Raw genomic sequence first — 12,171 nt, forward strand, 5'->3', positions numbered from 1 at the left:
ACAAGGTAGACGCTCTATCCGACTGATTCACTGATTACAGAGTTCATAGTGCGACTGCAGGGACTTATCTCTGACACACTCCCCGTGAGACCCACAATTTCCAACTTTCTGTCCACACACTACATTTTTAGTGCCCCTGACCACCATATTCATCAGCTAAAGGTCTGGATTTCATTATAATTTCATTTCTGTACTTGGCTACAACAGTTTTCACGCACACTACTACATCACTCAGTCAGCGCAGATAAATTTAAATGTTTTATTACGGACTTCACTTATACAGAAACCACATAGGTATATGCAGTCTGGATTACTTTGATGCACACATATGCACGCCCACTGTCACACCCGGGTGCACGTACCCGACCCTCAGTGCCTGGAAACTACAATGGCCACGTATGTGCAAGTTGTTTACCCCTGAAGGAGGACTCTGTCAAAAGCTGCAATATGTCTTGCATTCTTTTTTACTGTTCCAGTCTGCAACTTGTCTGCTCTAAGGGGTGAGTAGCAAGCTATCCCTTCCATATGACTGTTAAGACCAAACTACTTTTATTTTCTTCATACTTACAGGATCTGAAGATCAGTGCCCGTATATCAATTCTTAAAATAGCAAAACAAAATTATCAAAAATCACCTCTGAAGATTAGAAGACTTTCGAGGACTCTTGAACTCAAAATATTTGTATCTCATTGGCACAGTTACCTGCAGTTGAATGTATAACATAAATACCTTATTATTGTAAAATCAGCAGTTCAAATCTTGCTTGGAGCAACTTTTTCTTTACTTTCATTCAAATTCTATATTTACTATCAAATGGAAACAATTAACAAGTACCGAATCAGGTTTTTTTTAAAAATTACAAATCGCACTAGAATGTGAGTATTTGCAGATGCGGGTGTCGGGACCGGTCCCCGGAGCCGCGTACCCGATATGGCAGAGGCACCTCGAACATTATCCTCTCCTGTGCATCCAGCCCATTCAGCAGAACTCACAAGATCTAGCAAGAACTTACAATGACAGTGGGCGGCATGTCTGTAGTAGTACTGGGCACCCTGTACAGGGGACACGGGAACCGAGCATATTTGGGATACTGTATCTGTAACCACAAAGATCGAGGTGGCATATTTGACGGAAAGGGCAACTGTGCCAGTGAGACTCGCATCACCTTTCGGTAAACATGCCGTGTCCCGTGGCGAGAGGAGGTAAATACGAGGGTCTATTACTCGTCAGAAGTTTGAACGTACAACGAAATGGCATCCGGGGACGGAAAGAAACACCGAGTGCATTCAATGTGTATGCCCGGGAACCTAATTTGACTTGTCGAAGAGACTATTCCACTAGCCACCGAAGGAGCAGGACGTAACTAATTCCAGATTGTGATGCACGATCGAATAAACGGCACCCGTCGTCAGGGCTCGGAGGAGAAGATTAGTGTTTAACGTCCTGTCGACAACGAGGTCGTTCGAGACAGAGCAGGAGCTCCGATTACAGAAGGACAGAGAAGGAAAGTAGCCTTGCCTAAATCGGGACGGCCGAACGCGGATTCAAACCGTCGTCCTCCCAAATGCGAGTCCGGTGCGCTAACCGCTACACTACCCTGCTCATGCTCAGTTGGGGTTCCGAGGTCACACACTGATCGTTTCGGTGACTGGCAGAGATGGCTGAGAAGACCAGCACTGTTTACAGTGTTTCAGTGAAGCTTACAATCTGCAGCACTGTCCCTCAAACTGATTGTGGCCTGCCAGTTCTCTGTCAAGTGAGGGGATCGAACCACAGACTTCAAAGGCTCTGTGACAAGCTAGGCTGCAACTTCGTGGACTTGTGCCATTGCATTCAGACCTGTAGGGTTCCCGTAAATGGGTAGGGTGCACTACTCGCATAGCTGTGTGAGACGCACACAAACTGCTTTTTGGTTTTTTTCTTTTTTAGATTAGGCAACTCTCCATCCAGTCCAGATAACGATGGACGCAGAGGACGTGGAAATGGCAGTACGGGATCGAAAGAAATGCCCCGACAGATGATAGTATTAAAATCCTACAGATTAACTGCTGAAGCATTCCCAACGAAGTGCCACAGTAAAAGGGCTCCTGAAAAGCACTGAAGCTCACATAATACTAGTCACAAAAATACGGTTAAACTTGGACGTTGATAGCAGTCAAATGTTTGGCTTGATAACTGGGAATCAGAAACACAATCCCACAATCAGAATCACAATCCCCAATCTCACCGTTATCATCGAAGGAGACTAAACTACCTACAACAGATCTCTCTCTCGACGGAAATACATTAGATCTAATGGCAACAACCAGAACTGACTTCTTTGAGGATGGCCGTGTCAAAACTGGTGTCAGTGGCCATGACGTGGCTCTGGTAGGAATTATTATCAAAGTACAAAGGACAACTAAAACAAGCAGAAAGATATATATGTTCAATAAACTAGATAAAAAATCAGTAGCGTTGTATCTCAATGAGGAACCTGAAACTTTCAACACAGGACAGGAGCACGCAGAGGAACTATGGCTCGACTTCAAAAGAACAGCTCACGATGGTAGGGATCCTAGATACTAGTCGATAATAAATGTCAAACAAAACTAAGGGCTACAGACAGATAAGACATTGAATGAAATGTGTTTGGCTGACAAGATAGCAATGCACAAAACTTTCAATGGCTACTGTAGGAGAATACTGACAAAAGATCTCTCACAAAAGCCAAAGAATTTCTGGTCATATGTAAAGGCTGTTAGTGGCACCAAAATCAGTGTCAAGACACTCGTACACAACTGAAATTGAGGGTAGTACAGCAAAAGCAGAAATGCTCAACTCCATTTTTAAATGTTTACAAAGGAAAATCTTGGGCTATTGTCCCGATTTACTTCTTGCACCACTGCAAAGATGAGTGATATAGATATTAGTGCCAGTGGGATTGTGTAACACTTTAAATTGCTGAAACTAAAAGTTCCAGAGACCAACAGAAACCATATCAGACTCTAGAGTGAATTTGTGGCCGAGTTAGCCCCTCTGTTAACTACTCGTATAATCTATTGTAGACCCCTCCAACAAAAAACTGTGTCCAGTAGCTGGATGACAGCACACGTCACACCTGACTATAAGAAAAGTAGCAGAAGTGATCGATAAAACTGCCATTTAATATCCTTGACATCCATTTCCTGTAGCATCATAGAACATATTCTTAGCTCAAACATAATGAAGTATTTCAAACAGAATGATCTCTTCCCCACCAATCACCAAAGATTCTGAAAACACCGATCACATGAAACCCAACAAGCATTTTTCTCACACGACATCCTGAAAGCCACGTAGCCAGTCAGTCAGGTAGATACAGTATTTCGTGACTTCCAAAAAGCATTTGACTCTGTACCACATCTACATTTATTATCGACAATACAAATGTATGAGGTGTAGAGTGAAATTTGTGACTTGATTCTGGTATGGAGGACACAGCATGTTATCTCAGGTAGAGTGTCATCTACAGAGAATGAAGTAATTTCAGATGTGATGAAGAAGAACCAAAAGAAGAAGAGGAGGAACACAAAATGATGCCCCTAGAAAAATTAATATGCCTGAAGAAACCATTGCATGCATAACCAATGTCATGCAATTTGCAGCACACACAAATTCTCCCAACGTAATGGAACTATTGTATTGTGCAAAAAAACTGCCTAGAAAAAACAATTTTGAACAGGAAATTAAAACAAGTTTCCCTCCTTGATATGTGGCAAAAAAAGTGATATGTAAAACAAATAAACATGGGAATAATATGTATATACGTACAATAATAAACGAATTTAAAAATAGAGTAAAAATATAGAAATGAGTGTAATTTATCAACTAGTGTAATACTCCAGTGTTCTATTGTCCAATATGCAGTAAATGAACATCTACTGTGCTGGAGTGAAGGTAGATAAATACAGTATAAGCATAATTAAAAATTATTACTTTAATTTTGTGCATGATACCTGACAAATTTTATGTAACCCAGTGAGTTGTGTATAGTTCGGAAACTTGTCCAATTTGGAAAATTATTTTAGTCCCAGACGATTTCGTTCTGAGCATGTTTTACTGTACATTTATCTCAATGTGACACGACATTCAATGCGTTAATGGAAAAACATTTGTGGCTGCCTACGGAACCCCAATTGTACACAGGCGCGCACCTCTGTATTTGAAGCAAATCAACTGCCATGAATGTCTTTCAAGTTTATTTCAGAGTTTGAGAAGTATTCTATCTTCATAAAACATGTGGGTACTCACCATATAGCAGAGATGCTGTGTGGCAGATACACACAACAAAAAGACTCTCACAATTAAAGCTTATGGCCATTAAAGCCTTTGTCAACAACACACACACACACACACACACACACGACTGCAGTTTCAGGCATCTGAAACCACACTGCAGTGTTGACGAAGGAACAGAGTAGTAACTATATACTAACAACAGCAACCACTGGCTCTGAAATTTAAACTTCCTAATATTCATTGAGAAAGTACATCAAATATTTATCATTAAAATAACTAAAACTGTGTTTCTTAAATACTGAGTATTAACTGCAAAGAAACTGATGGATGATATAGGTCTTCTGTTATTGTAAAGGACACTAAAACCAGAAGAATAAGCTACTTTCATTTAAGAAGTTTCTCTCATTATTGTCCTGAGTGAGTACAGAACAGCTATGGCAAACGAGGCAGCAGCAACTGAAGTTCTACAAATATGTAGGCTAGAGGGAAAAAAAGGTACACCACCTTTTGCTTAAGTTCAATGTTACAAGTCTTGTCCAGTGTTTATGCTAGTGACTAAAACAACAGACGGCAAAAGGCATGTCCAGAAGTTAAGAGTATTCAAGTTTTCAAAAATTGCAAACGCAATACATTCTAAAAAAAAAAGGGGGGGGGGAGAGAAAGAATTCATAGATTACATCAAATACTATTTTTCAACACAGTCAGCTTCAGTCTCAACACTTTCTTCAGTCCAAAGATGAGCTTTCTGATGCATTTCTCAAAAGTCTTCAGGCACCTGTTTGGCACATCGTTTGATGGCACTGTAGCCCTCGTGATCGACAAAAAACCTTTTTCTACTCGTAAACATCTTCTGAGAGGTGAAGATGAAAAGTTGGATGTGTCAGATGAGGAGATGACTGGGAGTGGGGTGGTTCACAAAGTCCCAACCAAATTAATTCAAGAGTTGCTTTGTGCTTTGGCTATGTGGGAACAAGCACACTTCCTTTTGTTAACATTCCCCTTCTTTTGTTCTGTGCCAACCATACACACATTATTATAGCTTTCACAGCATCACACGGCTTTAATTGTTTCCCCCAGGGGCCAAAACTCCACGACAAGAGTTCCCTTACGGTATCAAGAGACAGACGCCATGTTTTCGAATTTTTTCACCGACAGCAATGTCGCAACTGCACGGACTGTTTTTCCTTAACGAGAGTGTGGTGGTGAACCTACATTCTGTTGCCAGTCACAATAGAGTGAAGGAAGCGTTCACCTCCCAGTTCGAGTGCTCGAGAAATTCCCATGAACCGTCAACTGTTGTGATCTGTGAGCTGTCGTGGTACCCACATACCTCACAATTTTTGAAAAAACAGTGTTTCAGTAATAATTTCATGCATAAGAGATATGGGGATTTCTGAAAATGTGTTCATTTTATCCAAAGTCCATCGACAGTTGTCATTTCTTTGATCTAATCTCGGTTCTCCACCTCGTCAGAAACAATTGAGGAATGCTCAATCCTCTGCTTGTCACTAACATTCATTCTTTCAATTCAAAAAGCACAATAGCACTTGAACATATTAGTACGGTTCACCCCACCATCCCCATGAATGGTTCTAATTTGCTTAAAAAATCTGCAACGTCTGATTTCCCCTTTGTGAGAAAAAATCCCATTACACTCCTCAGCTCGCAGCTGGTGAGATTCGAAATAGACACACACTCATTTCAGCGCGGAAGTTCAACAAGAGTTTTCAGCTGACTGAAACATATGAGCACGCTTTCTACTAGCAACACCTTGTCGTCGAATGCAGTGCTTCAAACTTCACTGGGAGGGGGAATACACCTTCCCTCTAAAAGCATCAGAGCCTCAGCACTCTTTCTTTCTGGATATGCCTCATACTTTTTTATTGTTGACTAATTTACAGTGAGTATTTCTCACTGCAAACAAAAGAAGACAACTAGTAGCGGAGAAACCGCGCAGCAAAAGATGCCGGTTTTACAGCTGAAACAATGACGAGCTCGCACGACGGCAGGGGATAACGCTGTGTTTCCCCACGGCTGCGTCTGATGCAGCTTCCTCACCTTTCTTACTGGCTGACGGGCTCGATCTTCTCCCCTCCGCGGATCTGTCCCCAGCCAATCAACCTGAGGCAAACAAAACACACAGTATAGCTCCGCACACGCCAAACCTGCACACAATACACTCAATACCTGGTGATTTATCGTGGTATTCGACACATACTTGCAAGTGCTCCGGATATAAAAACAGCTACCCAAAATATTAAGTGTTACATTATATACAATTGTAAGATATAGTATTTTCAAAAATGAGGAACACACTTCGTACACTGTGTCCTGAGATGACATGTTTCAACAGTCTTATGCAGCCATCACCAGATCTAAGCGGCGAACTTGGAGATAATGAGAGTGGGGTGTGGGGGAAGGAGTCACAATTAATTCCACCTAGTTTATAAAATACAAACAACAGAAAATGCAGGATGGAATAGTGACAATCTATGAAAAGGATAGTTGCTACTTACTACATAGCAGAGATGCCGAATCACAGATAGCCTCACTGAAAAGACTGTCAAACAAAGCTTTCGGCCAAAGCATAAATGCAACTCGCAACTCGTGTGTGTGTGTGTGTGTGTGTGTGTGTGTGTGTGTGTGTGTGTGTGTGTGTGTACGTGTGTGTTGTTAATGAAAGCCTGTTTGGCCGAAAGCTTTCTTTAACAGACTTTTCATTGTGACTATCTGCAACTCAGCATCTCTGCTACATGGTGAGTAGCAATTATCCTTTTCATAATACTGTCATACAAAATGCCTAGTTTCACATACCTTATGGAACTTGTTACAACAAGAATCATGTCACATTATATGAAGTCAGAGCACAAAAGGCACTCCAACATATACGTATGTTAATGAAACACACACATAGTTGATAAAATGTACAATTGATGATAATCATAGCGTACTGAAAAGCATACAAATTTACAGAAATTAAAAAGAGATACCCAGAACACCTTCTTAATGAGCAACTAAGTCAGCTCACCACATTTTTTAGCATTTTTGATGGTGTATTACAAGTTCATGTAAGGCAATGGAAGAGGTGGCAGGTTAATAAGTTGCTTGATTTATACACGAAGTGTGAATATACACACACATAGGTGCTTGTAATGGAACAACCCCTTTTATGAGTGATACCATGTCACTAGCCCAAACCAACCTAACCCCAAGTAAATGTCTCACTGTATAACAAATAAATACTTTGCTTCACAGCGTGTAACGGGTATCTCACATGACAGTCAGTTATCATTTGATCATCTAGTACATTAATCTGAGCTTTACCATCATATCACTGTGAGGGACTGCAGGTTTTACAGATTCGGTCTCAACCCTTAGCCATAATACTAAATATCGACCTCCACTCAGTACAGTTATTTGATTTCCATCATTGCTATTTTCTCAAATGCCTCCATTTATATCAGTTTCTGATGCACAGCTTGGACTACAGACACCCTTCGTGCACAATCAGGTCCTGTTCACATATTCACTGTTACGACCCATCCATACCTATACTTTATTGTAGCTGTCCACATTACTATTTATAGTACACATTTCGATTTGACTCTGTAAGAGACACCTTGTACTCAATAGGGCTTGCTTCTGGATTAGATGACTGCTGAAGTAGGTTCAGCCCCATGTGATTGTAGCATACGCTAACCTTTTTCATGAGTGTCACCTAGCGAAACACCTGCAGGTCTGGGCAGCTTAGCATTCGTGCTCTCACCTGTGTGGTTCTCTCTTCATTTGCTTTGTTGCTTCAGCTGCTTTGTTAATTAAAGGTATAGGTTATCTTTTAAATTTTTTTTTTTTTATGTATGACTATAGATTTTATATGAAGAGTAAGCCTGGATTAAATTTAAACACGTGGCCAACTGGCATTCCCAATCATTATATTGGACATTCTGAAAAATCCATCTCTCTTTCTGGTGCTTGCTATTCATTGCTTATAACCTCAGCACATAATCCTTTAGTGTGTACTATTTACAATATCCAGCAGCATGGAGGTAAGTTCGTAGTGAATCTGCCACATCTATGTTAACACTCTGCCCATAGGACAGTGCACTGTGAGAAGCTCGGGAGAGTTATGCCCGTTGCTGATATGCATGGATGGTATGAGGAGGTTATCAACTGTGCATTTGTGTGTGTGTGTGTGTGTGTGTGTGTGTGTGTGTGTGTGTGTGTCCCTCCCACGAAGATCTGTATACGTGTGGAGTGCCTTTTGTGTTCTGACTGCAAGTAAGACAATGTGGCACTTTTATAACAAGTCCCATGAGGAATGTGGAATATTGTATTTTATATAACAGGTGAAATTAACTGTAATCTCCCCCCCCCCCCCTCCCCCATTATCATCATCATGTTCTGTCATCTCGTAACAACAAAAGTTTTGTTTCTGTAAACACAGCATATTAAGTGTGTTCTCTATTTCCAATCACAGAGATTGCCCAACAGCAAAACATGTGCATCCTACAATATAATACCTTCATCGAATGCTTATGAAGGCAACAAATTAATAGGCTATTAGTCTAATCTATGAGGTGTCATCACAATGTGAGACAAGAACATTGTGTGCCCATGAAACAGGAAACAAACAATGTTGATGTATGGCACATACAGTATTGAATCTGATTAGATGTTGACTTATCATAATCCACATTATTATTATCATCAGATATCAATAAGCAGTGTTAGTTACTATTACTGCTGTTGTAGTCTTTATTCCAAACACCGGTTTGATGTCGCTCTGCCTCTGCCCCTCTCTACAGCTTCCCCCACCCAAAAGGAAAATCTCTCTTTATCCCCTACCTTCCTCCTCTGTTGCCAAACTGAAGATTCCTCCAATGCCTCAGGATGTGTCCCATAAATGATCCCTTCCTTTAGCCAGGTTGTGCCCCATATCACATTTTCCTCATCTCATTCAGTATCTCCTCATTAGTTATTCAACCTGGCCATCTAATTTTCTTCATATTTCTGTAGTACCACATTTCAAGAGTGTGTCTTCTAATCTTGAAACTGTTTGTTGTCCACATCTCACTTTCTAGGCAAATACCTTCAGAAAATATACTGTAATGGTTAAATTTATATTTAATATCGACGAACTTCTTTTCTGCAGAAAAGCTATTTGTCATTTCCTGCCTACATTTTACATCCTTTTTACTACTGTTAATGTCAGTTATCCTGCTGCAGAAACAGCAGAACAACTCCTCCTCCTCCTCCTCCTCCTCCTCCCACCCCCACCACCACCACCACCACCACCACCACCACCTTCGGTATCTCATTTCGTAGCTTAATATCCTCACCATCACGCAACACACGTAAGATTCCCGAGGCGGTCCAGCAATCTTTTTTCAGTAGTTGCAGGGGCAATAATCTGTGTGACTGACTTATCTGGCTTTGTAAGATTAGCAGACACCGTCTTGCTGTGCCGGTACAGCAAACAGCAGAATCTGACGGGGAACTGCAGCCTCTAGTTACCTATGTTTTAACTCTTGTCCATTCAGTCTTAGAGGATGCAACTTTACACTCGATCTGAACTGCAACTATTTCAGAATTTTATTAATCTAAAAATTACTTTTAGCTTTTCATTGGAATAGCTTACAATGTGAAGTTCTGAACATGTCACAATAGTTAAAGCTAAAGCATGCTAATACTTATAATTAACCAAATTGTAAAGTTATTATAATGAGAACTGTTTTTCCGATGATATCGATGGGCATATCACTTTTAAATCCACCCAACTATTACTTTCTTAATCATATGAAGTTACTTTACAACCACACAATGTAGGTACACAGGGTGAGGCAGCTAAGACAGGAAACCCCAAATATATCCAGAATGAATAAATATATTGAGGTGCGGTTTTACCAAGTTGTTGTGAGCAATACAGCCAACTTCCTGGCACACTCACAAGTAGTTTTTTTTTACCATTTACGGTTCCAACTGTTTTTTTCCTGATGGAACTATATATTTTTTTCTTTGGCATTTGAAGGAGGCTTCTAAGAGGTCTCAAACCACAAAACGTGTGAGACTCTTTCAAATAGTATTGAGATATCAGCACTGCAAACCACGGTTCAACCATCAAGAAAAGAAGTTCCACAAACATCTGTCCTATTACACTAAATGTAAACCAACACAGAATACTGGTTTGTGTGTTTATAATCACAGCAGTCGTACCGAGTGCTCGAAATGTTGACCTCGGGCATTTTTACACGCTACAAAGTGATCCCGGAGAAACAGTACTGTACGCTGAATTTCATCTGAGGTGAAAAGCAGCATACGCCCGTGTTATACGGCATTTCACGCCTTTGTGGACTGTCAGTGTTTCCTAACAGACCTCTTGTTTTAATTTTGGCACAGATAAAAGTATAAAAGTGTTAAGTGTGGTGAGGGTGCAGACCAGTTTGCATTTTCTGAACAACCGTTGCTCTCTCAAGAGGATCTGTCACTACCTGTACGAAGTGTGAGGGACGTCCACTGTGCTGATGCCACACTGACTCCCTTGTATCCAGTAGGACGTCTTCCAATAACTGCACCAGCAGCAGTATCTATCAGGAACTCTAGATACTCAAGTTTATTTAGATTAGAACACACACCAAATGTTGTCAGATCGAGAGAACTATTTTTATCCACTTCAAGTCCACAGGGGTTTTCAGCTGACATTTAGTGCTTATAGCAAACACTGACTTGCCATAGCTTGTAAACGATGCTTCTTTAAACAAAATTTGGCACAGATATGTCACAACACTTTGCACATTTGCAGACACCATTCACAGAAATGTAACCAATTTTGGAAGTCACTGCCACAAAGACGTCGATGCAGCAAAATGCGAAGAGGATTAAATGCGACGGAACGTAGTGTTCCGAGAAAACACGTTCGGTTGATCCTTCTCGTACTTCTGAGATGCTTCTTAGTGACATTTTCATTTCTTTAACCAACTGATTCTTTTTTTTCTTTGGCGTCCTACTCTCCGCACTTCCACTTTCTAGAACATTTCTTTTTATAACGTCTACGAGAACAAAACAAGTGCCTGGCGCAACCTGGATACTCTTCAGCCTACGACTGCACCACTGCTACAATAGTTTGGCAACATTTGCCATGAACAATATTCGTTTTCCCGACTGTCATATACATTGTGAGTGTCTCAAACGCTTTACGAGCAAGTTATCTAATTGCTACAACACCAGAAGATAAACCGATGGACTTCATACACAAAGGTAAAAATGAGAACATACCCGAGTTATGTGTTTGCTTACATTTGGTATAACAGACCAAATGTTTTGTGGAACCTCTTTTCCTGACAACGGCACAGTGGCTCGTGTCACTGTTATCACCGTATTACTCGATCGAGACTTGTACGTGTTACACCGTTATAGTTTCCTTAGAAGCTTCTTTCAAACACCGCAGAAAAAACTATATAGTTCCCTTTGAAGCAAGGGAAAAAAACGAAATTGGTGTCGTAAATTGGTGACTAAAAACAATAACAATTACTTGTGAAAGTCAGGAAATTTGTTATACTGTCCACTATAACTCTGTGAAATTGCACCTCGATACATCTATTTGTTCCGGTTTTATTTGAGGAGCGTCTTAGCTGCCCTGCCTTGTATATTTTTTCTGTACCTATACTGTACATGTGTAAATTTTGTTTTTCGCGTCCTGTTATGTAAAATATTTATGAACATCTGTTATACTGTACACTAACAGTGGCCGTTTCTGATCCAATCGAAAATGGCCAGGGGCGAAGACTGAAACTGGTTGTACACTTAAATGAAGTAGGTATTAGCAAACGGCGGGCCTTTCACAGCACTCTGAGTGTGGAGAAACTAATACCTGTTTGGAAATCTTACACAAAAGTGGAACAAGGACGACTAACA

General features: G+C 40.6%; 1 protein-coding gene across 1 annotated transcript in view; it reads right to left on the reverse strand.

The window, feature by feature from the left end:
* Positions 1 to 12,171, reverse strand: part of LOC126213030 (eukaryotic translation initiation factor 2 subunit 3) — an 87,584-nt gene that overhangs the window by 656 nt on the left and 74,757 nt on the right. The window contains exon 11 of the mRNA XM_049940600.1: positions 6,319 to 6,381. Coding sequence (XP_049796557.1) covers positions 6,324 to 6,381 — 58 coding nt within the window. The 3' untranslated portion in view covers positions 6,319 to 6,323. The remainder of the gene's footprint in view (positions 1 to 6,318; positions 6,382 to 12,171) is intronic.

This window comes from Schistocerca nitens, chromosome 11 (assembly GCF_023898315.1).
Source record: "Schistocerca nitens isolate TAMUIC-IGC-003100 chromosome 11, iqSchNite1.1, whole genome shotgun sequence".
NCBI lineage: Eukaryota > Metazoa > Arthropoda > Insecta > Orthoptera > Acrididae > Schistocerca > Schistocerca nitens.